The sequence below is a fragment of the Neopsephotus bourkii genome, unplaced genomic scaffold (assembly GCF_033783945.1).
Source record: "Neopsephotus bourkii isolate Nb327-2 ecotype Australia unplaced genomic scaffold, CSIRO-AGI_Nbou_v1 NB_1154, whole genome shotgun sequence".
NCBI lineage: Eukaryota > Metazoa > Chordata > Aves > Psittaciformes > Psittacidae > Neopsephotus > Neopsephotus bourkii.
Window position 1 is genome coordinate 4,924,459 of NW_026901640.1, and position 27,463 is coordinate 4,951,921.

The following is a 27,463-nucleotide window of genomic DNA, read 5'->3' on the forward strand; positions in this document are numbered from 1 at the left end:
AGCACAAGTGTTTCCAAGCCACAACACTCCTTCATTTCTTTACAGGCATCTCAGCCAAACTGAAATGTATCCAGACTTAAAGGAGGCCTGAGGTCTAACCTTAGTCTTGGTTTGGAAACTCACTGCTTCCAAGTGGGAAAGAGACAAGGTGACTTTCTCTGATGACTGAAACTGTGTAGGAGTTGTAACTTGGATATATGCAAATGAAACCAGGCAAGTCAAGACTTTCCTTCTGCAAAGCACATCCCACAGCAGAGCTCTTGCAATAATAAATAACACCAGGCGTAAATCTTAAACCCTCCCTCTTCAATCAATGGAAAATCTTAGCTCAAAACAGTTTTGCAATCAGCTTCAGCAGGGGAAAGGCTCTTAGCCAAGGTCTTGAGGGTTTTGACAGACACTTTGTGCCAAAGCTAAGCCCTCTGTGTCTGCCCCACCTCTTCCAGCAACTGCAGGTTTTAATTAAAGCAGAAACATATGACACTAATTCACATTCTCAGCTACACAACCCCATAAACCATCCAGCAAATCCAACTGAACGACTCTGGATTGAGCCTGTTGGAGGGAGATCAGAGTGTGGCCAATCAGCTACACAAGGAACACACTCATTAAACACCAGCTGCTTCCCAATTTCCTATAGTTTGATCAGCCACCCACTCTGACAATATAAACAATCAAGACACTGTATGAGAGGTGGCAAATGGTCTATGGCTAAAAGAGGGTGATGCCATATGAGGAAAAAACAACACATGCACAGAGACCCCAATGTCTGTGCTTATACTGTGATCTCTGGTGGCTTTATGAGGAGGCAGGATTCAGAGGCTGCACTAAGCCTCCTCAATCAGCTGTTTATCATGACAGTTTGGGTTTATTTTAGCAACTGCAATACAACTGCAACCCTAACTACTTGCCTGTTGCTCTGCTACTGCATGACTTCTCCCATTATCTAGTAGCAAACACCACCTACATGAAGTCAACAGCAAAAGGTAAGTACCAGGTGGACTTTAGGGACAGAGATGGGCAGCCATTTTCACACACAAAAAGGATTTTAATGCAAAAAATGTATTTAGTTCAACAGGAACTTTCTTTGCAACCACAGAAGGCCGCCCACAGCATCCTTAGTTATTTTCTCAGGCATGAAAACTTGGATTTTAGCTTAGATTAACACAGCCCCCAATCCCCAAAGTGACATTTTTGTTCCAGATGACAATCTGATACTCATTCAGCTGCATTCATGTGCAGATCCTTCCCATCGCATAATGACAGAAACAAAAATCTCTGACAAACAAAAGTCACTGAGAACTCAATACCAGGCTCAGAAAATGATGCAGGGTTCAAAATTGCCATTTCATGAACTTCCAGCAGCAGTTATCCTGCCCCAAAGCAATCTGTGTAGCCAGGGAAAGCTAAACTCCACTTTCCCAACACAGGGAAACTGGGAAACGTGTTCCCAAGGTTTCTGTGTCACCCACATCAGGAGTTACCTGCCTGGGGGTCTGTCACAGGCATCACGTAATGGCTTAGTAGGAGTTAAAAAGTGAGGTTGGAGGGGATTGCTTTTGGTTTGGGTTATTTTTTATCCTCATAGTAGAGAATAATTCCATATGGGGATGACTTACACAGAGTTTGCAAAACAACTGCAGACATTCAATTGCATTTTTTAAATGAGGTATTTTCTTTTATACAAACCTGGAACACATTTTAATACGGCACTTCAGAAATATCAAACTAGTGGCATAAGAGATCTTTCCATCAACCAAAGAGAATAAGAAAGGGCATGTTATATATAACACCCTTATTAGTAAAGTGTGTAATAGGACACACCTAAAGGTTTCAGATGATAAGAACAGCACTTGGGCTTTCAAAAAACAACATCCTGCAGAGCATCAGTGCACTCCCATTGCTTCACTGTTCAACATCTGCACTGCAGCTCCCCTGCCCAATAAAGGGATTGAAAATTACTTGGAATTTTTAATGGAACATGAGAACTGCCAGCAAATTCCACTGTCTCAGTTCTGTACTCCCAAGGAATAGAGAAGAGAAGCAAAAACCCACAGGTCAAGTGCAACACTGCAAAGTGAACTGGACAATTAAAAGGCTCAATAGGGAATATTTCGTGGTATTTCTTACAGAGAAAGGCTGAAAGATACCACAGAAATTGTAAAAAGAAAAGGTTGTTTGGGATGTAAGTGATGATGGGAATGTACTGCCACAGAGTACCAGGAAAAGCTGGATATTCAGGATTTCTGGAGGGTAGGTCCAGAGGAACATTTTCAATGCCCAGGTCCAGGTGCAAATGGATGCTACATCCAACATCACTCACAGCACGAGGCAGGAGGAAACAGAACACCCTGGGCTTGCCTTACTCTTGCTTTTCACAGGTATCCCATTGGAGAGGCTGGATACAAAGCTGCATGGGGTTTTCATTACATTAAATAGGATTATTCTTATAAAACTTCATGATTAAGGCAACTAATTCCTCATCTTTTTTAAATGCAAGGTTTCAAGCAGTATCCCCGATGCCTCAACAACTGATGCATTTGACATTACGGTGGGTCACAAAAAGACAGAAGCAGAGTGTTTTCCAATACTGTTTTCTTGAAAAGGACCTTGCCTTCATTCTCCATCAAATGCAACATTTCAGCAGAAACCCAGCATCAAAACTTTGACTTCTGACATTTCCAACCAGCACTGGAGCTCCGTGCTGCTCCATACATGACTGAACTAAGGCAAAAGCACGTTTCAGACGAACAGGCAGTGTGCACAAGGAATTTCAGCAACACTCGTGAGATTAATTCAGGAGAGTAATGCTAACCCGACCACACATCATTTCTGCTTTCCTTTGATACCATCATTTCTGCTTTCCTTTGATACCACTGCCCATTACACGTGCATTAGCACAGTAGCAGTAACTCCACTCTGCTAGTTAAAAGCAAGGTACAATCAGGACCTTGAGAATAAAGAAGCAAATTTTCCACACTAATTCAGCTCCCTGTCAGCCCCCATCCCAGGCAGGCTGGCTTCAGGGTCACGTAGAGTCAATAAATACACTACATCTTTGGAAAATGAGAGTCCACCATTCCCCTCATCATCACAGAATCATGTGTAGACAAAGCAGGCTCCTGCCCCAGGATGAACAGAAAATGCTATTCGGTATATGGGCAACTGCCAACATAGCTATATAAAGCTGCTCACTCCAGACATCTGACCTAAAAATCACATCTGCCTTCTTCACAAATACAGTATGTTGCATTTATGTGACCAAAAATTTCATGCCTGCCACACTGTGCTTGAAACAGATGCTTGACAAAACTCCAGGGATATAAATAGGGCAATTATTTACTAAGGCCATATGTTGGAAGCATGTAAGATGGACTTGCTTAACTGAAAAACCTTCAAAAAACAGTAATGATAATAATAGGACTGAACAGATCTCAGATCTAATATTCTTTGGAGCTTTTTGGCTTGGGGCATTGCTCACTAGAAACTGAAATGACCTCTAAACAGCTTTCCTGTGCCCTCTCTGACAAACCTCTCCAGTCATCACGGCCAGCTACAGGGTCTGATTGAGCAGGTCATGGGCCCAGAGCTCCCTGTGGAGAATGGAGCTCAGCTCACCAGTCACGACAGCAGCTAGAAAACAACCCTCATGTGGTGCTTGCAGCATGGACACCCTCACTGCCTAGAGTACTTGAAGACCCTACAAATGCAACAGCATGCATCACTGCCCATCCCAAAATTTCTTGCTCATTTAACACCAAGATGATTTCTCCAGCAACCACTCCAGAAGCAGCAGATCGCCATTCAGAGGGAGCCAGATGGAAGGAACAGGCCACCGAGAGCTTCAGGATATTCATGAAAGACAAATGCCAAGTCCTGTACCTGGAGCACAGCCTAACCCTTTGCATGAAGACATGCAGCTGAGGAAGACCTGGGCGTCCTGGGGACAGCAGCACATCCCAACAGCAACACAGGAATTGTTGCGGTACAGTGCTACAGCAGCACAGCTGTAGCAACAGCCAGCAGAGAACAGGACTATTCCCCTTCACTTGGCACTTGTTAGGTCACATCTGGAAGATCAGCCAGTGTGGGGTCCTCAGGGGTAACAGAAAGAGCGGCCCAGGGGAAGCAAGTTCAGCAGAGGCCCTTGAGATGGTGGAGGAGAGGCTGTGGGAACAGGTACAGATCAGTGTGGGTAGGAGAAGGCTTCAGGGACACACACCTGCTAATAGCCTCCCATACCTGCAAAGCCAAGGCAATAGAGCGCCAGGCTCTTTCACTCCTTCTCCAACAGCCCGATGTTCGAAGTTACCATGATTAAATACACAGCCTTTCAAAGAGCTCCATCCAGATCCTGCTCACTAATGCAACAGGATATGTTACAGACAAATTTCTTTGTTATTTCCTGGGTAGAATCCCCTTCCCCTTCAGCATCCTTCATATTTTGATGTCTCTATTTTCACTGTTATGCTTCTTGGAACATCAAATATTTCCTGGGTTGGGTTTTTAATATATGGGAAATTATGCACACCATATGCAAGGGGGAGCAGAACATGCTGACTGCACAAGTGGGTAGAAAAGTCCACAGGGAACAGCAGCAGAAGGAAGGCAAGACACTGCATTAAATATTAGTGTTTCAAAGATGCTGAGCAAAGGGGGAAGATTATGGTAGCCAGGTTTGAGATCTACCCTTGCTCCATCACTCCAGTCCCCAAAGGCAGGGGAGAAAGAGCAAAGCCTGATGCCCAAATGCGAAACATATGGTGAATAATTCAGAACTCATTCATTTTTCTGATGAAATCTCAGGAAGATAAACATGCCAGTATTTGTGTGATGCTTAGTACCGCATAAAGGGACAAATCCTCCAAGGTGCTGATCATCAGCAAGAGTTGACTCTCATGGGGGATGAGGATGCTCAGTAGCTCCTGTCCATCGGCATCCCTGCTTGACTGCTGGGAGAGTTTAGCTCTCCTTGCTCTTGTCAAGCTGCATTTTCAACTTCACTGCCTCACTTATTTCCCCTCTCCTGCTTCAGAGGCTGAATATTCAGCACTCTGGTGTTAGATGAGAACATACCCATCTCTGTGATTAAACCAAGAGATATGGGCTTGAAGTTTAGGGGCACTAGTAGTTGTCTAAAGATAAGTTCATTTCTGTAAATAGTGTTTTCCTTTACAGCAAATGGCAGTTTACTATAGTTCACAAAGTTTTGGTTCACAATGAATAGTAACTGCATCCCAAAACCTCAACTGTTTCACTGAAGCAAATCATTCAACAGTTCTTAGAGGTCTTCAGAACCAAAATCCAATTCCCAAAGGTGACCTGGATGCCTACAATCACAAACCTCATCAGTCTGGGGCAGCTCCAAATTCTTTTCTCTTTTCTCCTACTGCTGTCAGAAGTGAGGAAAATGGTTCTGCAATCCCATTAGCTTCCCTAAAACTGTAGGAGAGGTTCAACATTAGCAGAAAGGTGTTACCGCTATAAAGTGACTGGGTTGGTCAACTTGATTTCCAGCAATCCAGCAGGAAGCTTTTGCACCAAAAATACCTTAAGAAATATTAAACAGGAGAGATTTAGGTTCAATGTAAGGAAGAAGTTCTCCTCTGTGATGGTGCTGAGGCGCTGGCACAGGTTGCCCAGAGAAGCTGTGGCTGCCCCATCCCTGGCAGTGTTCAAGGTCAGGTTGGATGGGGCTTGGGGTAACCTGCTCCAGTGGAATGGGTACAAACTCAACACACTTTGCCACAACTTCTTAAAAAGCTCTTTTTCTCCACAACTGGACTCCCTTGGGGCCCCAGGGGAAAAGGTGTGAAACACCAACCTCCCCAGATGCCATGCACTAGCATTTACATGTGCTTTGAAGCTGATTGCATTGATAACTGTCCCATTCCCTACACTTGCAGCTTCTCTTTTAGCAGGGGTGTAGATTGTAGCTCTGCAGAACCACATATGGACTCCCTGGAGCTGGCTCTTGACACAACAGCCCCAGGGATCTGGCTCTGGAGTGACAGGGATGTCCTTCAAGCTGTCACAAAATGAGCCTCACGATCTATACACACAGAGCAGGCTCCGCACCCCTGAATTCATCACCCTGCTGCTGTCAGTGCCCTGCCACAAAGAGCAGGATCACGCCACACTGTCATCTGGGGTGCTCATCTGCCAGTTCACACTGGTGGTGTCAGCCCAGGGGACTGCCACCATTTACTGATGGTGATGAGGCATTCTTGGACTATCCAGAACCTGCATCACTCTCCACGTTTTAGGACATTAAAAGTAGCGATCTGGGGTGCACGAGGAAGACCTATCACACCCTGGCAGATTTTTCATGAGATGGCATCTAACACAGTGCAGTTTTTCTCAGCAGGATCATTTGTTTTCTGCTTCACAGCGTGCAAGACAGAGTGTATAAACCACCTTACAAAAAGCTTTGTTTAAAGGAGGCCAGTACAGTTAATACATGTGTTGAGAAAAGATGCCAATTAGTGTTCTGCCCTCAGGGTATAGGCATAGGGCTCTATTCCTGTCCTCCTTACAGCTTGATGTGTGGCCCTGGGTGCGTCACTTACATATGCTGTGCTACATTCCATCTGTAATCACCTTTCTCCATCTATTCAGACTCCAAGGCCTTTGCAACACGGATTGCTTCTGCTATGTATTTGATGCATGCCTATTAAATACTTCATCTTCTTGGGAATGGCTATGGGAAGTACTATGAGACAGAATAAAAACATCAACCATAGTATCAAGAGGTCAAGGGAACACCCAGGACATGTATTACACATGAGAGTTCATGCTGAACACTCGTCCTTTCAGATTCAGTTGGTCAAGGTGACAACAAAGACCTGCAGTTCCCACCAGTAAATTAAACTGTGACCATTTATACAGCCAACGTGATGCTTTTATGAACCATCTGCTCCTGGCTTATTTTTGCTGTCAGATGCAGCTAACGTTTGCAGTTGTTAAACTTTGTCATTTTAAGACACTTTCACATGGCTATAAATTAATTTTAGCTTGTATGAGTCATGCTGCTGTTAGCAGGATACTTCTTCAAGACAGAAAAGGTAGCCCAGCCAGCCCCTGTGCATCCTTCTGCATTCTTCCAGCTCTACCTTGTTCCCTGCTATGTCTAAAGGGGCAGCAAACGGGTTCTACCGTCTGCTGGTTAAACCTAGTAAGCCAGATCGTGCCATGGAAACCCCAGATCTAACACAAGGTGCTTTCCACAAAGATAACTTCCAGTGGCTAACACTGTGCATGACTTTTGAAAGAGTAAAAAACCCCCTCTCCTTCATAATCTGCAGGACACAAGCCAAGCAGGGTACTTAATGGGCCACTGTACTTACGTACGGGCAAGAATTTCTTTTCTCAGGGAGAATCCTTGATGTTGGATGTTAATGAGAGAGACTCTTTCAGAGCAGAAAAGCTCTTTAGAGACTTTAAATATCTCTGTTTCATAGCATTCCAGAACTCAATCAACATCTACATGGGACAAAAGAAGAGCTCATGGGAGCTCTGCAATTCAGCTCCCAGCTTCCCTCTCCTGTGTTCTGCCCTCTTAGAAACCTTTCTGTAAGACAACCAGTGTCAAACGCAGGTGGTGTCATAATTCAGATACAAACTCTCTATCAGACGTCCCTTCCAACCCTGCTGATTCTGTGTACTGCAGAGGTTTTCCTGTACCTGACAGTGCAGTCAGCTGATGCAGCCCAGAAGTCAGGACACATACAGCAATTCTCCCATTCCAGTTGACTTCATTTTCTGATTCCAAGGTAAGCTCTGCCCTATCTCCCAGCCCCTCAGCATGGGCACACGCCTCCTCCACCGGAAATCCGAACCTGCCCAGCCAACAAGTCACCATTTGGATTCTCTTCAGATTATCTTCCTGCTCAAAAAGCATCACAAGCAGCAACCTGTGCAGAGGAGGTCCTGCATTTCCAGGTATCACTGAGGGAATGCGTGAGATTCCCACAGATTCACATGCTGCCTGTGCTTGCCTAATCCTCTTTTAGTCTCTATTTTTAACCTGCCAAAAGAAAAGCAGAAGGCTGCAGAAAGAGTTTCTGTCACACAAGGTGTGCCTCCATCCTTTATTGCATGTCTGCTCTGCTCACACACTCCACCGCTCTCCCTGGAGCCAATGAGCCCACGCTCAGCTCCTCTAAGCTCACTGCAGAGCTTTGAGCAGGCTGCAAACACCAAAATAGTAAACTCACCTGTGCCCCTCACCTGACCCAAATCTGATCCAAACTACTGGAACAGCCCTTGCCATAAAAATCATGGTGCACCATCAGCCAAGGGGTGATGGCAAACCAAAGTGCTCAAACACCCTAGCACGAACCCTTGTCTTCAGAAGCCAACTGCAGTGCTCCTCGGAGCCAAGCTGAACTCTTCTTTATTCTAAGCCACAAATCACAAGAGGTTGCTCTGGGGGAAATAAATAAATAAAGAGAATGAGGGTTATTTTCCATTTGCTTGTACACAGCAAGAAAGATAATGCCAGTTTGCTTTAGAATAAAAATGCCAGTAGTTATTTATCCAGGTGAAGAATTAGCTACACTGCACCAGCTAGCAAAGGCTCAATGAAAAAGTAAATCCTTAGGATGGAGTGCACAGCGAAAAAAAGATTAATTGATTTGTGACTACAAGGAGGTTTATTCAGAAACATATTTAACACCGCAGTGTTTCTGAATTCAGTAGAAACTCTACTCAATTTTCTTCTGCAGCCTTTCTTTGCTGTTAAAGGAAATACACCAGCAAGAAAAAGAAAAATGAAACTTAATATTAAGGAGAACCACCTTGCTTTAGAAACCAAACCAGGCTCGGAACTGCACCTCTGGGATTCCTGCACACCATCTGGAACAGATTGCCTGTAGAAGCTGTGACTACCCTGTGGAAGGGACCTTAAAGCTCATCCAGTTCCAACCCCTGCCATGAGCACAGACACCTTCCACTAGAGCAGATTGCTCCAAGCCCCTGTGTTCAACCTGGCCTTGAACACTGCCAGGGATGGGGCAGCCACAGCTTCTCTGGGCACCCTGTGCCAGTGCCTCAGCACCATCACAGGGAAGAACTTCTGCCTATGAGCTCATCTCAGTCTCCCCTCTAGCAGGTTAAAGCCATTCCCTCTTGTTCTGTCTCTGCAGGCCCTTGTCCAAAGCCCCTCTTCAGGTTTCTTGTAGCCCCTTTAGGCACTGGAGCTGCTCTAAGATCTCCCCTTAAGGAGCCTTCTCCAGGGTGAAGCAGCCCAGCTCTCTCAGCCTGGCTCCACAGACATTTACTCACATTTCAATGCAACAGACCAATTTATCTTGGTTCTGAGTTTCAGCACCTGTTTGCATGTATCAGCACTGTTGCCTTCTACATCAAAACAAAGAGCAGGTCACTTCTATCATTCCTCTACTTTTACAAATGGTTCTGCAGAATAGACCAGTCCTCAGCAAACATCCAGATACAGCTACTGCTGTGTTGCTGCCCCTGCACCACAGAGTAACTCTGACACCAGAAAGAGGGAGAACCGACATGAGCACAGGGAGCCTGGCAAACCCTGACTGCCCAGCCCTCGTGGATCCTGGCATCAAATCCTCTGGTTCTCATGTCATTCCTACACTGCATGTTCAAATAAGCATTTGCTCCTATCTACCCACCATAGCAAATGGCACTGTGTTAAAACACATCGAGATTTCCATACTAAAGACAGGTTAATCATTTATTTATTGTTCCTTTCTTATCTGAGAAGCCTGAATTACACCATATTACTTGAAGACAGTCTATAAAGACCCAAGCTGTTTGTCTAGCAGCCTTATTTCTTTTTACATGGCAAATAAATTATTCTCCCCCAAAACCAGAAAAATGACAGAAAAACCTTGGAGTTGCTTCATCCAAATTTAAAGCAAGGGATGTGTTAGTTCACACACCAGTGAGCAATTTAATTCTCAATTAAAGGATTAGATCAAACCATAACTCTGGACCACTTGGCATACTGCAAGCTCCCTGGAAAGGAACAGGGACGTTTCTGCAAGTGAAGGAACTCTTCTTCAACAAACCTGCCACAGACACCAGAGGTTTCCTTCACATCATGAAACAGAACATGAGAGTGAGGAATGAAAAGCAAATGGAAAGAAATTGGGCAGCTAAAGACTTGAAAGGCCCAAACTGAGGGAAGCTGGCATGTCCTGCGCAGGAGCCAGGACTCCCAAGAGGAATCTTGGTGAGGATGGGGCTGCTCCTGGTGATGTGAAGCCAGAGCACAGGAGTTTCACCGGACATTGTCCTGTGCTGAGTGGGAAGACCTGGAAAGTGGCCATCAGGAGGAGGAAGGAGAATGACTGAGGCAGAGGAAAGCCACAACACTCTGCTCCAGATGTACTTCCAGCTTCCTTCTCTCCACAAAGTGCTTACAACTTGCAGCATTTGCGTGTTGAAGCCACCCCTGCACCGTCCCAGACGTGCCTTGCTGCAAACATTTAAAGATGCTTTTTCCCTAATTCCTGGTCTTCTCCACTTCTTCTGGAAAATGAGCCATGACACACAAGCCCTTTGCAATGCGCTGCAACCCTGATGTTGTATTTCCATGGTAACTCTCCCCAACTTACAGATACGCATTCCCAGCAGAGCTGGGCTGCAGACACACATCATTATATTTAATCTGAATGAGTGTGTACCTGAGTTGACTTTATTTCACAAAACTGCATAAGGAATTAAATTTCTCTCACTATTTCCTTCTCTTATGTCCCACCGTCATTATTTGCAGTGTTGTGCTGTTAGTTGTGGGCATCAGTACATAACTATCTGCTATCGGATAATGTTGAGATGCAAAAATCACTCAAAACACCAGACAGCAATTTTCTGCTCAGTTTCCCAATTTAACCTGAATTGATACAACATTGTAAATCTGGATGAGGTTCAGGGACTGCTCTAATTATAATAGCGTCCTGGGCAGCAGCAGTCACTTGCATCCTGCCTTCTTGATACTGGTCTTGATAGTGCAATTAAGAAGCAAAAGAGAGAAAAACTTTCCAAGATTTGTCCTAATGAACAGCAAGAGGCCCTGATGTTAAACCTTTTCCTTTGGTCAGGCTGCTGCCCCCAGCCCAACATAGCCCTTGGACCCAGTGAAATTCAGGACCTTTCATCAATACCCACTTCATATGTGGATGCTTAACCTCCTCTACAATGAATAAAGCAGGGTGATTAGATCCACACCTCTCAGGATGCAGCCTCTTCTGTCTCTCTGCAACTCCTGCAGCAATACTTATTCAGCTTACACAGCTTCTCTGGGCACCCTGTGCCAGTGCCTCAGCACCCTCACAGAGAAGAGCTTCTGCCTAAAAGCTCATCTCAGTCTCCCCTCTGTCAGGTTAAAGCCATTCCCCTTGTCCTGTCCCTACAGGCCCTTGTCCAAAGCCCCTCTCCAGGTTTCTCATAGGACCCCTTCAGGTATTGGAAGACTCTTATAAGGTCTTTATGCCTGTGAGCTGAGCATGCACAGCTGGGCTGGGTTTGAACCCAAGGCATTTTACATTAACAACTCACATGGTGTGCACTAAAAAAAAATAAATCATCGGTTAGAAATTCCCTATAGGAAACCTGGAAGTATTCTTCCCTTCTGGAAAGCCAGTGGGAAGAGCTGCCTTATGTGCAACTTCATGGCCAAATGAAGGAAGGAAGCAGACAGGGGTTGGCACATGGACAGACAGTGTGATTGCTCAAAATAGAGCCGGTTAGTGGTTCATACTGCCTTCATCTGAGCTCAGCCGGTGGCAACTTCTGCATCCCCAGTAACCCCTTTTATGTGATACCTGTGGATAATGTGTTCCTGCATTTTTAGCCAAGTTGGTAAAGACAGCAGAAAACACACCCATCGTGTTGGGTTATTACTGCCCCATCCCGCAGAAATGAAGCCTTACCAAGACAAAGCCAGGATGAGATGAAAATGAACCAAACCCAGGATTTCCTAGTTTATGATATGTTACTTGATTCTAGCAGAGACACATCTTACACCCTTGCCCAGAAATGGTTCTTCATGTTGATGGAAGATGCCATGGACAAAAACATCCATCTGGAAAACACACAAGTTTAAACTCATATATTAAAACAAAAGTCACAGCACTATTTTGTCACACATCATATGCACTCAAGTAAAACAACACATGGCTTACACCACAGTCAAGACTATTACCTACAGAGACACCACACTGTGTTATGGTTATTTCTCACATATGAGTCAATCTCAGACTCTGAATCATAAATGTCCACATGAAAAGCGGCATCAAGTACCAAACACCAACCAGGACAAGTGACTGTATCTAGGTTTTCAGCAGCTACCTCCCAGCACACTGACACGCTACCACACACCCCATACCACCAGTTACTGTGGACAGTCAAGAAATAAAACTCTTTCTAAAGAGGAGAAAAAGAAAACAAAACAGATTTCAGGATTAGTTTATGGCTGCCCCATCCCTGTCAGTGTTCAAGGCCAGATTGGACAGGGCTTGGAGAAACCTGCTCTAGTGGAAGGTGTCACTGCCCATGGCAGGGGGTTGGAACTGGATGAACTTTAAGGTCCCTTCCAAAACAAACCATTCCACGATTCTGTGAACACTGATCTGGGACCACACAAGCTTTAGTTTCTCATTTTTAGGTTACTGCTCTGAACTGAAGCTGGCTGCATCTTGCTGCCAGTTGAGAGGTTTCATACAGCTCACACAAACCAAACCCCAAAGCCTTTGGTGGGTTTGGCTGCAACGGCTACAGCTCCACAGGAATTTCATTTTTGACACATGGCAAAAAGCAGGAATTGAAGTGAGAGCTTTCCCACCCGCACTTCAGAGGAGCCCTCTCAGGTATCACTGCTGGAGCTGATGTCAAGTGCGTTACCAACTCCTTCTGCGGCACCAAACCTCGGCTTCCATCCTTAACTCCCTTCTTGTTTAATCTCTGCAGCTTGCCTTTAATAAATCACCCTCCTTTAAAATAAACTGCTCCAGTGGTGTGTTCACTCATGCATAGGAAATTAAAATGTGTTATAAAACTAATTTATGCGCCCTGTTGGCCACAGCGCCTGTGGAATTGGCCTCCCTGGACACACACGCAGGAAGCATTTGCACACGTTTGATCCAAGTTTTGCTCAACACTGTTAGAAACAGCTGAAAAGATTTTGACTTCTTTTGTTTTCTTTCCTCAAATGAAAAACTTCATCAAAATGGACATTTACAGAAGGCTGGGGCAGAGCAGAGGAAGTACCATTAAATATCCCACCCCTGAAGAATCTCACATCATTTCCATTTCTTAATACGAAGGGTGGTTTTCATTAGAATTTGTTATATTGTTCTTGCTTTCGCTGACGAATTTCACAGGAGAAAAAGAATTCCCAACCAGCTTTAATTTTAATTGATTCATATTCACTCCAATGAGGTCAGGCATGTTTAATTATCACCATCCTTATTACAGATGGAAAATCAACTTCCTCTGATGCTGCTCTACTAATTATCATCTCATTTGTTTAGCAATGGCAGTGAGACAACTGATTGAGATTATGGCAAACAAACAGCAAAAAGACCTGTACAGAAGCCATTTCAAACAGTAGCTAGGATTCAGCAAAGTACTTTGCCATGTATCACATTTAGCACCACTTAAACATTCCTGGTTAGCTCTTCCAGTTCAGAACATGCTCGAGTATTTTGCCACATTGCACTTTCAGAAAAAGAAAGAAGAAAAGCAGAAAGAAAATACCATCCTGTTCATTTAACTGATGGGATCAGAGGTGCAGAGTAATTGAAGGTGAGCCCTGGAGAGGGACAATATATACTTCAAATGCAAAGCTATTCAAAATACCAACTCAGCTTTTCTGGGTTAGACTGATGGCGAGGAATAAAACATGGTCCTGGCAGCTCTTTATAAATCCGCTACCACCAGTAAATCATCAGGAACCTATATAGCTTTGGCAATTTATCCCTTATGACTTCTAAGTGCTTAGTTGCCTGCTAGTGGTGGTAAGTTTTTCTCCTAATGATGCTGTCAATTCAACACTTGGAAAGTGAGCCAGGGGACAGATAGGAGAGTAAGCATACTCAACCAAAAACCTGCCAATGGACTGAAAATGCTTCCTTTTCTTCTGCTACTTTACAGAGAAGACAGGTAAACTTGATGTTGATCTCTGCTCCAAGCAAGCGTAATTCCTTTGCATCCAAATAAATCGTGGCATCAAGGAGCACGATTATAGCACATTAGTGCAATGATGCGCATGACCCAAAATAAGAACATGAGGACCAGGAGACTGCTCTTCAAAGCAGCTGGGTGTATATAGCTCTGAAATGGTTATTAAGTTCATTTAAGTACCAAATTAAGCAAAGAGTGGGAGGAAAGACTGATGAAACTATAGTCTGACTCCCTGATCCAAGTTTAACCTTGGCTTGGCAGCACTGTCTGGTTTGATACTTATTTCTAATTTAGTAATGCTTTGATGAACTATTTCTATATTAAAGTCTACTGCACAAAAAGAAACTACCGTATAGAAAGAAACAGCTCCCTTGCAATTAAAGATGAGCCCGTTTTACTAGGCACGCAGGAATTCCTTAACTAAGCTACCATAAATCAGCCAAAGGACTGCTTAGTGGAAAAAAAGGCAGTCATACCACATTGTCTTCCTGCAAGGCTATTCCTTGCTAAAATGGAAAATGTACCTCTGTCGTACAGCCCTGATAACTATTAGGGCTGCAAAGCTCCTTGGTTTACATCAAGACCTCCCTAGGAATCTCAATCATAAGTATTTTACCACATGCAGCACTAAAAGCCCTTCTGATTGCAGCTTTGCTGCCCCAGATGCAAAGAGGTCATCAACCTGGTGTCACAGTCCAGTAAAACTATGACTCCTTTATTGTCTTTGTCTTCATGAATGCCCAAGTGATAATTCCTGGGCAATAACAGCAAGTTCCCATTCCAAAATCAGCTGCACCAATCCACTGTGGCTAGCAGAAAACCAGCCATCTGCTTCCCCCATTGCCTCATTTCTGTTCCAAAAGTAACTGGAATCTCTCCTCTCCTTCCACTTTGCACTTTATTTTTAGAGCATTCTCCAGTCAGAGCTCAGCTCCCCATCAGTAACATTCTGTGCATATCCTGTGCTCCTTTCTCCTTACAACCACATTTTCTGTCATCAGAAATATTACAGCAGAAACATTACATTTGATGACCAGTGAACACAGAGCTTTAAAAAACAAAGAAAACAAAATATCACGCAGATGAGGCAGACCTGAGTCCTGAAATTCACACAGAGGAAGGTGAAATACCTGCATCAAACCCCGTCATCTAAAGGAAAAACAGTTTACTTTCTTTTTTCCTCTTGGAAATGGTGACAAACTTACAAGAGCAGATGCCTATGGACAAAGAAAAGACAAAGTACAGTGCTGGTACAGTTTAGTTCTACACTGTATTTTCTGCCTGCTGCTGGAATGATACTCAAACAGCTGACAACTGAAGCAAAGAGGTAAGCCTAAGATGGTTGATCCAGCATTGGTTAGTAAGTGTTCATGCCTGTTTTCTTTGCTAGGAAAAAAGAAGGAAATGCAATGAGACATCCCAAGTCACTGTGGAAATCACAGCTATACCGGAAAAGAGAAGCATATTCAGGTGAACTACTCTCCTCCATTTTACCAAACTAACAGGGGTTGGAACTGGATGAGCTTTAAGGTTCCTTCCAGCCCAAACCAGTCTGTCATTCTGTGCAAACACATAGAGATTAAGAGCAGTTTCTAACATGCCCCCTCTCATGCATGAATTACTATGAACAACTTCATATCCAAATCTCATTGTCTCTTCCAGCGTACACAGCCCTCTGAGCATCAGGAGCTTCCCAATTCCCTCTAAACTTGGAGCAAAATATACCAAGCTGCATCCTCAAATGCTTCCTCAGCACCAGTCTTTGCTTCAACCTCTGTTTTGGCCACAATTCTGGACACATTCAATGGTTCAACTCAAGTTCCAGTCGGGGCTGCCACCAGTTTCAGATTCCTAAGTGGCACCTCCGCTGGATCCTGCAGTTTTCCAACTCTTTTAACACCTTCATGAAGCATGCACCGTGAGGACTGCACGACACTGCTCCTTGGCACCCTGCCTTAGGAGACTTCCCACACTTCAAGAAAAATTTCTATCATTGTAACACGAGGGAAAAAAGGAAAAGAGAGAACTTCTTTCCCCTAAACAAAGGAGCCAAAACCAGGATATCACATGGTCACCAAATCCCACATGGAAACTGCATTTGTGGAGCATCTCTGCCGAGCACTGGGAAACCTGTCAGATGCTCTTCTCGCAGGACTGGGCTTGACAAGAACATTGACACCAAACAGGGAGTGTGAGCAGGCAATTATAAGGTGCACATTTGGGAAATAGTTGATGGGTTTTCTAATTGCAAAGAAAAATTGAGCAGTGATGGTACCAGATTGGACCTCTGCCTTTGGCAGACATCAATCTAATGCTTAGTAGAGGAAAGAGCTGTTTCAAAACCCCTCCACACAGTGGCTTTGGGGAAAATGAATCAAGACTTGCAAACCTGAGCTTCCCTCACAGGGAAGAGCTGCCTAAAATCTCATCTGAACCTCCCTGGGCTCACCAGCACAGAGACCAGACACTTGCACTGCTGCAGATGGTCAAAGTGAGCACCGTGCGCCATGACCACAGCCTCCTCCACGCCTGCCAAGCCTCAGTTTAACAGACAACCCCTGAGACATGTTTTGCCCATTAAGCACTCGATGTCCAAGCCTGCTGCTCGCACCCATGTGAAGATGCTTCACAAGCACAAGGAGAGCATTTAGAGATGGAACCTTGAGAAGATTTAATTTAGATGATCCAACACAGAGCAGCAAGTCAGTGCTCTGGGCTTGGAGACAGTGGGACAGTTTATAAAAGCCTCCTGTGCTCCCAAACAGCTGGGAGCTCCCAAGGCATCAAATACTTCTTCCCTCAACTGATGGATATGATAATAACGATCTACTTTTCCTTTTAATTTAAACTATGCCTATTTATGTGCCACTGACTGAAAAGGACAGTGAATTAAAGAGCACATGAAAGAAAATCATAGCCCTCAGCACTTGCTCCAAACATTCTTTTTAAGTCTGTTTGATGACAGGCTGCTGTGTTTTGTCACCAAGCGCAATCGGCTCGATTATCACTTCTTTGTTTTGAATACCCACCTCCAAAGCCATTAAACACTTGCTTCTTAATGAGAATAGATAGGGGTTGGCCAATAAGACACTTAAATGCCATCTGCCAAAGAAAAAAGAAATTCCAAGTGCCAAATTCCCACAACTCCTTTTTGCATGTTTTCCTCCTCGGTGCTGGATTTAGAGAGAAAAGACATTTGTATAATCTCATCAGCGGTAGCCTTCTCCCAGGGGAAGTGCAAACAGACCTCAGAAAGGGCTCTGGTTGGCTTCGACTTACAAAACACCACTTCACGGACTACTCTGAAACAATTCAGTCAGCGGGATGTGAGCTCTGTATATTGGTGTTGCCCAAGATTGTTTTGTTTTTATTCATAAGATTATTTCAGTGAAAACAGGCTGCCTGAAGCTTAATTTTACTAGCAATTGTTAAATAATTCAACACCCATCTTTTCTGTCTCTTTAATGCCTCGGAAAAATCAAACCCCTTCACAAATTAAAGGCCAAATCCTGTTTACTCTTTCCTTTTCTAAAGCAATTTTGACATCAATGAAGACAGCTTCTGTGACTTGGGCTCAGATTAAAAGTTATCTCAGTGTATTTATTTATTTTTATTTTTTTAAATCAGGAGCATACTTTTATTGGGTTTTTTCTTCTTTTTAAATCAAAATACTTCTCTGATGCAAAGCTTTAAAAATACAAAGGCAAATGCTTCCAGTATGGCCAGCCTGCTTGCTTTATAGAAATGGATTACATTAACATTTTATAGCAATAAGCGATGACTCCCTTCAGGAAGGAGGATTTGATCCCTTCCCTGCACCTTCTGTTCACCTCCTGAAGGGACAAGCCCACATGTTAATTGTACCTTGCTCAGATTTAAAGGCTCTTCATGAAGAAACCCTGCTGGCTTGGGTGCTTGAAGAAGGATTTGAAGTTCTACCTGCAATTAACACCTTCAGCTTGGCAAGGAGCAGTGGGTTCAATGAAAACAAGCCCCCAGCTCAAGGCTGTGAAAGGCTTCTGGATGTATGGGGGGTTAAATCTGCACCAAGCTGGCCTGAAGGCTCCAGATTCAAAGGCTGGGTAACCTATATCCCAGCAGGAACACACCTTCTCTGGAGCAGCTATTTAATACTGCACCCAAATCACACTCCATGCTCTAAAATGGTCTACCTGTAAAGCACACAAATGCTGCCTTTTCCAGGTCATTTGTCATAACCAGCCAAACACAAACCCACTGGGGTCCCTCCATTGTGTCCATACCAGCCAACATTTGCAATCCCAAGGGCAGTTTAAGGGAAATAAAAAACACTTAAAAGAAGATGCAGCACTAAGATACACGAAGACAGCTGGTCATCACATGAACCAGCTCCATATGCTTAAATCTCTGCTGCACCCTCAGCAGAGGCTTTATGATTTTTCAGGCAGTGACATAAATCTGTTCATCTGACAAAATCTGACACTTTCACAAATTGTTAGACCCCCTTCCTTTACATTTTGCACTGAATTATGTAGCATTAAAAATGATCAAATGAGGAATTCAACATAAAAAGGCATGACACCAGCAAGCTGAGCTTCAATATACCCAAATGGAACACCACAGGGACACTGTGAAGTTTAAGAGCTTAAAATTAGAGAGAATCACTTTGTACAGTGAGTTGAGGCTCATTTTTCCCCAGTAGCTTTAAAATAAAAATCAAGGAAGTCAATTATATGTATGTTTTTAAATCTGTGGCCTCAATCAATCCCCAAAACCCCCTCATGACTAAAAGGAAAACTCAAACTGAAAACAACTGAAAAGGTTCTTGTCAAAGTACTTTTGATGCTGGTAAAGAACTTGATGGGTTTAATTTAATCCTGAGGTAGATGATGAAGTTTGTCATGATTCTGATCTAAATCTTCCCTCTCCTAGAATCTGAGCCCAAACAACACTGCCCCAAATTAAACAGATGAAAATCCCCCTCCATTTCTTCTCCTGTTAGCTTGTTACCAAGTTTTCAGAGACCTCCACTCTCTGCACCAGCCACTAGTGACCATACCTTAGGAGCCACATACCTGGAAACACAACCACACTAAGGATGGACAGGGTTTGATTTATTCTGATGTCTACATACAGAAGCTCACTTTCCAGAAGCACCAACAAAACCCTGCCTGTGGAAGAACATCTTTAATGTCCCCAACACTGGGCTTAGGTGTGGTCCAACATACTTCAAGGTCACCAGGATTTCTGCTACAAACCTGACAGTAGGATGCTGACCCCTAGACATGCAGTTACAGCGAGTGCAAGGCTTGGAGTAGAATCAGACTTCAAGGAAGAGAAAGCATTTGGATGGTCAACATAGAGCTTTGCTTTCTTGGAGCAGCTTTAGAGACTGAGACTGATCATCACTACCGTTATTTTGTCTTTCTGTTTGGTTTCAATTTTATCTGAAGCCATGAAAGAGCTACATGAGCCTCTGCAGCTGTGACATTCACACACATCAGATCCCTCTAAGCAAACACCTGCATACAAGGATCTTCTCAGACATACCAGGTGAGGTTTCCAAATGCAAGTTATCATTAGTACCCCACGTCTGACTCCTATGGAAATGAGCTTTCCCTTTGACTTCCAAAGCAGCTATGTCAGAAGAGCAAGAACATTTTACAACTGTGTTCATACAGAAACAGGAATCTTCCTGCAATTTGTAGCTGCTGCAGTCAGGAAGCACTGATTTAACAAGTATTCAGCATTTTGTACAAACTGTTGTCTAAGGAGTTTGAGCTTTTTCATGACAAACCATCAGAAACCCAGGAAGTAATCCTCGAAATTGTGCTCTTTCCTCACAGTTACATGTAAATAAGTTTCTGAAATTAGAAATATATAAATATATACCTATATAGTTATAGATAAAGATATATAATAGCAGCACCAGAAATCATAGAATGATTCGGGTTGGAAAGGACCTTAAAACTTATCCAGCTCCAACCCCTGCCACAGGCACGGACACCTTCCACTAGAGCAGCTTGCTCCAAGCCCCTGTGTCCAACCTGGCCTTGAACACTGCCAGGGATGGGGCAGCCACAGCTTCTCTGGGCACCCTGTGCCAGCGCCTCAGCACCCTCACAGGGAAGAACTTCTTCCTAAGAGCTCATCTCAATCTCCTCTCTGGCAGGTTAAAGCCATTCCCCCTTGTCCTGTCCCTACAGGCCCTTGTCAAAATCCCTATGCTGTTATGATAAATGCCCAGCAACCAGAGTGGGAGACCTCAACACATCTGCAGTCTAAGACTGAGGGAACAGTTTTTATTAAGCACCACAGGCATTTTCTTAAGCAATAGAATTAAAACCTTCTCTCCACTCCTGTGTCATATTCAATCACCTAAATCCCCTCTGTTTCTTTCCACCTCAACCTCTGCGTCATTTACGCAACCCGGGGTGAGAGTTTGCTCTTTAAGTATGTTGCAACAGCAAATCCATTAACATTTGTGAGGCTCAGATAACAGGTAATTGGGTGGGTCAATTCACATTATTTTCGTCTTCAAAAACCCCCAAACCTAACAGCCTTTCTGTTCTTTTACAATCCATAACTCTCAAAACCGATTTCCTCCTCACAGCAATCTTAATAGTAATTAAATGAGCTTTTGTCTTCCAACACCAGTAAAGATTAAATACTACATAAAACAGCTGCAGCAAAGCCCCATCCAAAGTCCAATTTAAGCTGCTAGCTGGTTCCCAGCTGGTACCCCAAACACTGCAGGGTTGGAAAGAGGCATCTCTGAAGTCATCTGAGGAGTTGTCCTTCAGCTCCAACACATTACAGTGGGGTGCTGACTAATGGAGCTATTCAGCAGTGCTTTTGCCTGTTGGACTCAACTGATCCAGCCAGCCAAATGTGGAAAATACAAAGAGAAAGTCAGGAAATACATTATAATCTAAATAATCTATTGTTTGGGAACAGTGGGGTCACAGCACTGTCAATGGACTCACTGACCAAGCCACAGAGATTCAAGCTTCTTTCCTCCCTTGTGAGATAAATGAAGTAACGCCAATAGAAAAGCACGACAACCTCAATTTCCATGCTCAGGTAAATGTCCCTCCTGCTCAAAGCTGCTTAATATGCACTATCTGCTTGCTTGGCTTCTTGAAGAGGCACAGATGAAAGAGTGCATTTGTTTTCCTGAATCAGACCCCTGGAGCCATCAGTATCTCACATATGTAATTATAAATCATGAGTCTTGCAACCAAAGCACAATCAGCACATCTTGCTATAAATCTTCCAGATATCAGCAATTTCTCCAAAGCTACGTTTTGGCAAAACCTGCTGTAGCATGAAACTAAGTAAGTCAGGCAGAAGAAAACACTGGCATTGAAGTTCACAGCCCACCAGTGCTGCACCTCTGAACAGCCTCCAGACAACAAGAAGCCCCCAAAAACTCATGTTCTGTCAGGTGGGAAATGAGTCACTCCTGGAGACAACGAGAAGGTGGATCTCCCCTGGGATACCCCAAGTCCATCCATTTGCAGTTTCATAACATTTCCAAAGACCTTTGTGCAAGGTGTCAACCTTCTTCCATTCTGTTGATGCAGAGGTTTTCTGGGCTCTCAGTAAACTCAGATCAATGTGTACCATTAATAACAAAGAAACGGCTAAATCCTGGCTACATCTCCTAGAGCAAAGCATGGCCAGGTATGCAATGCAAGCACGTATTCATTTATATACACTCATTAGGATCATCTGAACTAGGGAATCAAAACATCTCTGCAAGAGCTCATGCCAGTGAAGATCAGGATCTAGATGATGACCCTTTCAAATGTCACTTACTGTCTGCCTCATCTGTGGGAGCTAATTTCGACATGATACATTACACTGTAATCATAATTTTATCTTCTGGGCAGAGGCAGTCAGAGGAAGTCTGTAAGCCTGGCAAGGGAAGTCTAACTGTGAAATGCATGCACAAGTGAGTGCTGAGATTGAGGGTATCTTTGTGCATCAGGATTTTAAATGTTAATGGGGGAAAAAATACAAAAGAAGACGTGTTACAGAACCCAGGTATTAAACCAGCATCCCTCCAAGGCATTGAGAGAGACTATTTCTTGCAGGAAAATTACTGGATAAAGCAGGAGCCTGAAGCCAGTATGAGACTGGGCCGTAGTTTAGATGGGTTTCATGCCATCAGCTCTCTTTGCCTGGATAATTACATCTTGTGAATTATCCATGAGAGAAAATTGCCTCCAAATGTATTCACAGAGCTGTCTGTCTCCAGTCTCTGCTGCTGAGTGTTTGGTAAGGACTGACCCTTACGAGCACACTGGAGCACCTCTCATGAGCAGGGAACTCCTCTTCTGGGGCTGCCATAACCCTCATACACCAAGTAAACCCAAGCAAGGAATAAACTGCTTCACTTTGCTCCCATTCTTTCATTGTAACAAGCCCCTAAAAAACCTAATGTATCTCTGTGTAGTATAATTTCAGGATTTCCTCTAATCCCATACATAATTACATGGAGCACTGCACTAGTATCCCTTTCATGCAAATACTGCTATAAAATGCATAGTTTTCATAGCATTATATGACAAAGAAATAACTGTAGTCATTTATTTCTGGTCTGTATATGGTTACACAACCTAATGCAATGAGACAGTATTTTTCACTAGCTTTTTGTTGTGGACATTCCCCATTTATCTTTCTCAGAATCCTTCCCCCAGTGCATGTTAACAATGTTATTTTAGTAAGTTGCTTCATTATTAAACATCACTGTGACTCTGTGGTGTTTGCTGCAGAAGCCCTTTGCCAGACCTGGTTTTGGAGGCAGTGCCCTTCCACCCTGGCTCTCGGTAACCCCTGAGCTCCAATTCCCACACACCATGGCCTCAAACAAAAGTGTTCACAGTAGAGATACCCTTAATAAAGCCAGAATGGATGGTCACGACATACATCCTTGCAGCTGCCAGTCAAGTATCTCCACAAGCCTCATCTGATCTCTAACTCATTGGTGGCTCAACTCAGTAACGCTTAAGAGCTGAGCAGGCAGACCCCTGGGATGACAAGGCTGCAGATGACAGAGGGATCACAGGGCATCAACTCCTCCTAGGTTGTCTCCTAAAAGGGATTTAACTGGTGCAGAAACACTGCAGGAAGCCCCAGGCAGATGGATAAACTTTTCACACCTCCAGCTCCCCCTGAACAGTAACTTCATGCAATCTGCTTAAATGCAGAAATATGATGCTGATGCTCAATATCCCATTCACACTTTACCACTATTCACAGGGTTTATTTTTATGATAAAACAAGTACCAGAACAACCTAATACATCATTCTGGCCAACAGAAGACAACTCCCAGAGCAAACCCTTCACACAGCAGTAGATCAGAAGTACATGAAACCCCCAGGCAGCACTCAGAGCTCAGCAATACCTGCTGGCTCCCAGCACTGAACCAAGGAAATAAAGTGTGTTGCTAGATCTGAATTTGTGTCTAAGTGTCCATCATCTGCGTGCCCCCATTTACACTCCTGGCCTTGGTGACCACCTTTGTTAACAGGTTCATATGCAGAAAGCATGGGCAAAGCCACATCCCAAAACCCTGACATTCCTCTTGCATTAGGTAGTGACCTTCCCACTCCATCTCTCCACAATAACCCAATCCTTCAGCTCCCCACAGCTTTCCTCCTCAGTCAATCACACTTCCCCTTCTCTTTCCCTTCTTTTCTCCCCTGCCATCAAGCACTAAGTTCCACAAAGAAACCTATCCCTGCCCATGTGTCTTTGCCACAGCCTGCCCTCCTTAACAGTTCCCCCCTAAGCACACTGAAACTGAAATTAAAACCACATGCTAGGAGGACAACAGAACAGGACATAACCTACGTTTACATGTTATGTTTGGGTGGATTGTTTCCTCAATGCACCTTGCCCAGTTTTTGAATCACAACAAGCTCCTGGGGTGTGCTGCAGTCACAGGGGACTCCAGTTTGGGCACCGGAGCAGTGTAGGGACTGCCAGCACCACATTGCTCACCCTCACTTGTAGAGGCTTTTGAATTCCTCAGCTTCCCCCTCTCCATGCCCCAGCCTTTCAGCCCCTTCTTTAACAACTCCAGCAGCTTGCATTTGGTTAAAATAACTGTTTATTCCTCAAAGACTTGATTCCTGTCCAGAATAAATTGTCAACTCCTCCAGTGATGGCTGAACATGCTGTCTGGAACAAGGGAGCCCATAGGATTAAAAAAGATCTCTGTGTAAATGGGAACAAACCTAATTTGCAGGGATTATATCATTGCTTCAGAATTTGGATCAGGCATGGATTTGCACATATGCATCTGTTAGATACTTGAGGACAAGCCTTCTCCATGTTAACCAAATTGGGAGCAATATATCCTGTTCACCTGGCTAGAAAAATACTCCTGCTCAGAGACAGCATCTTACATGTTATTTAGGGTTTGTCAAGGGAAAACCACTTATACACTCATACAGAGTAGCACTGAGCAATTCCCTCTCCTCCTCCTTTTGCTTTGTCCCACACCTGAAGGCTGGAGGATCTGGGACAATATCTCAGCTCTGCCAACCCCGTGAGCTGGTGACAGAACAACCCAAGATACAAGTTTGCCCTGAGAAGAGATGTACTTTTTATACATGAAAAACCCATGCTGTTTCATGAATTCATGTTCAGTTCATTACACAGGAATAATCACCTCATTCCTTATGATTTGCAAAATCTTAACATGTAATTTAGGTAAAGTGACTTTGTTACATGCAGTTAAACGTAAGACTGCACAAATCTGCACAGTTCCGACACTCCCCCAGTCTTTTTGCATATTGCTACCAATAATACCCCTTTCCAAGCCCCATCACCCTAACAAAACCCTTCCCAGCTTGTGTTCCAGCCTCTCTGAGCTGACTCGTGCCATGATGCTACATCCAACCCCTCCAAGCTTCCTTGCTTGATCTTCCTGCCTTGTGCCTTATTGGATGCCAGTGACAGAGAGTGAGTGGCTCCCAGGCTCTTGTCATACCTGATGGGCAGCGAAGGGTCTCCAGCATCCCACCAGTCCTTGGGGGGGCTGATGTACATGCACCACAGCTCCCAGCTGTACCCATGGGCAGAGTTCTCATACCGCTGCACCTCAAAGTTGTCCTGCTTGATGTTGTCTATGGAGGGAAGAATGACCCTTCTCCGGTTTTCCTGAATCCGTGAAAGCACTGGCTCAGCCCTGAAAAGAAGCAAAGCATGGGAATAGATAGTTAATTGCTCCTATGATTTGCAGATGGACACTGCAGCTTTCATACATCTTGTGCACTTCAATGAGGATAAGAAAACAGGCATTCTCGCCACCATCCAGTAAACAGAACGGAATAGCACCATAGAATCATTTGGGTTGGAAGGGACCTTCAGAAGTCATCTTGTCCAACCCCCCTGCAATAAGCAGGGACATCTTTGACTAGACCAGGCTGCCCAGAAGCACATCATCCGGGCCTTGAGGGATGGGGCATCCACCACCTTTCTGTGCAACCTGTGCCAGTGTTTTACCACCCGCACTGTACAGAACTTCTCACATCCAGCCTGAATCTCCCTCTTTCAGTTTAAAACCATCACCTCTCATCTTGTTGCAAAAGGACTAGAAGTCTCTCCCCGTCTTTCTTATGGGCCCCTTTAAAAAACTGAAAGGCTCCAGTAAGGTCTCCCTGGAGCCTGCTCCAGGCTGAACAAGCCCAGCTCTCCCGTCTCCCATTCACAAGCAGCATCACATCTTCACAGAGACACAGCAAAACCCACCTAGAGGAGCCTAGACTGTCAGGAGGCTCCTCACAGAGTCAGTAGTGACCCCAGGTTTCAATGCCTCTCTGTCAACCTCCCACTCATCCATGCTTCCCACCTGGACACATCCCTTGCATGGAGCTGCCATTGGAGATTTAGTGCTCTCCTAACTTGACCAACTACACAAATTCATGGACCAGCTGAAGCTTTCAACACAAGGAAAGGATTATTTTCACAAACAAAGGTTTGAAACTGTGGAAATGAAAGCCTCCAAAAATGGACCTTATCTTTTCCTGCAGAGCCAGTACACATTTTCTCTGGTGTGCTGGTTTAAGAAATCATTACAAGTAATAATTCCATAGTCTGAACTTTTTAGTTTTCAGAAAGTCCATGTTTTTAAGCTGAGCTTTCCTGACATCTTGACTGCAGCAGCAATGAAACCAGATGATACATTAACTAGGGGCCAGTTCTGCAGCACAGCCCAACTGGACAGCCAAGAACAGCTCAGGGAAGGTGCTCATAGGTTCTAGCTATGGTTAGTGTCACAGCATGAGTCTGGGCAGGCTCCTGATTTGCCACAACACGGCTGCTCTCACGTCCTTCTGTTCCACCTGGGTAGTTGAGCTGTGTAAAGCTCTGATGTCCATCTGCAAGATAACTCCACACCAAACCCTGTGCTGTCATGCACGGGTGGACATCCTGCATGAAAACATGATCCACAGGCTGGGAAGCCTGGCTTGAAAACTTCCCTTCTGTAAAGGAGGGCCATGAAGGATGTGCTTTGTTTAATCGTGCTTTAACTAGCCCAGACTTACCCCAAATCCAAGAAAATAACCATGTCCCTGGACAGAACAGGGTAAATAGCAGGACTATCAGAAGGGTCTTTTTTCGCTTGGGACATACAGACTCTATAGTTGCAAAATTAGTCTCTGGGACATACAAATGTGTTCCAAGCAGGGTGCAGCCCATGAGGCACTTGACTGCCCAGGGTTCAGCCTACCAACACCAGGAGTAACTTGTACTCCCAGTGCTTCCAGTGACAGCAGTGGGTACATTACACCAGAGTAAGCCAAGCCCACACTGCAGAAAAGCTCACTATCCCTAGAAAGGATGTTTTAAGAGCTCAGTAGATGGGAGATTCCTGTGTATCAGTAAAATCAGGCATGAGGACTTAACTGACCTGAAGAGAGGAACATCTAGGTGGGAATATAGACAACATAAGGAACAGCTGGAGGACACCCTTTGGTTCCACTGTTGCTACAAAGAATTCAAGAACTGCACGTAACTGTTACCAGTTGCTAAAGCATTTTTCTTGCGGATGTTACTCTCTGTTCAAACTGTGAATGGCAAAGCAACCTGGAAAATGAAAACAGGGGGCAGGAGTTGTGCAAGAATAGGAGGAGGGAATATAAAAGAATTACAGGAAGGATTTCCTTGTATATTCCCATCCTATCTCATCAGTGGCCATTCAATACAGAAGGAAGACAGGATTACTAAGCCAGTGGACTTGTTTGCAAACCCATCCCTATAAAGCGATGGACTGTCCCTTGTTTAATGCAACACCTTGAGGTTGAG

General features: G+C 44.3%; 1 protein-coding gene across 2 annotated transcripts in view; it reads right to left on the reverse strand.

The window, feature by feature from the left end:
* Nucleotides 1-27,463, reverse strand: part of GALNT17 (polypeptide N-acetylgalactosaminyltransferase 17) — a 182,893-nt gene that overhangs the window by 83,565 nt on the left and 71,865 nt on the right. For both annotated transcript variants that reach the window (XM_061363645.1, XM_061363646.1), the window contains one exon: nt 25,146-25,343. In XM_061363645.1, coding sequence (XP_061219629.1) covers nt 25,146-25,343 — 198 coding nt within the window. The remainder of the gene's footprint in view (nt 1-25,145; nt 25,344-27,463) is intronic.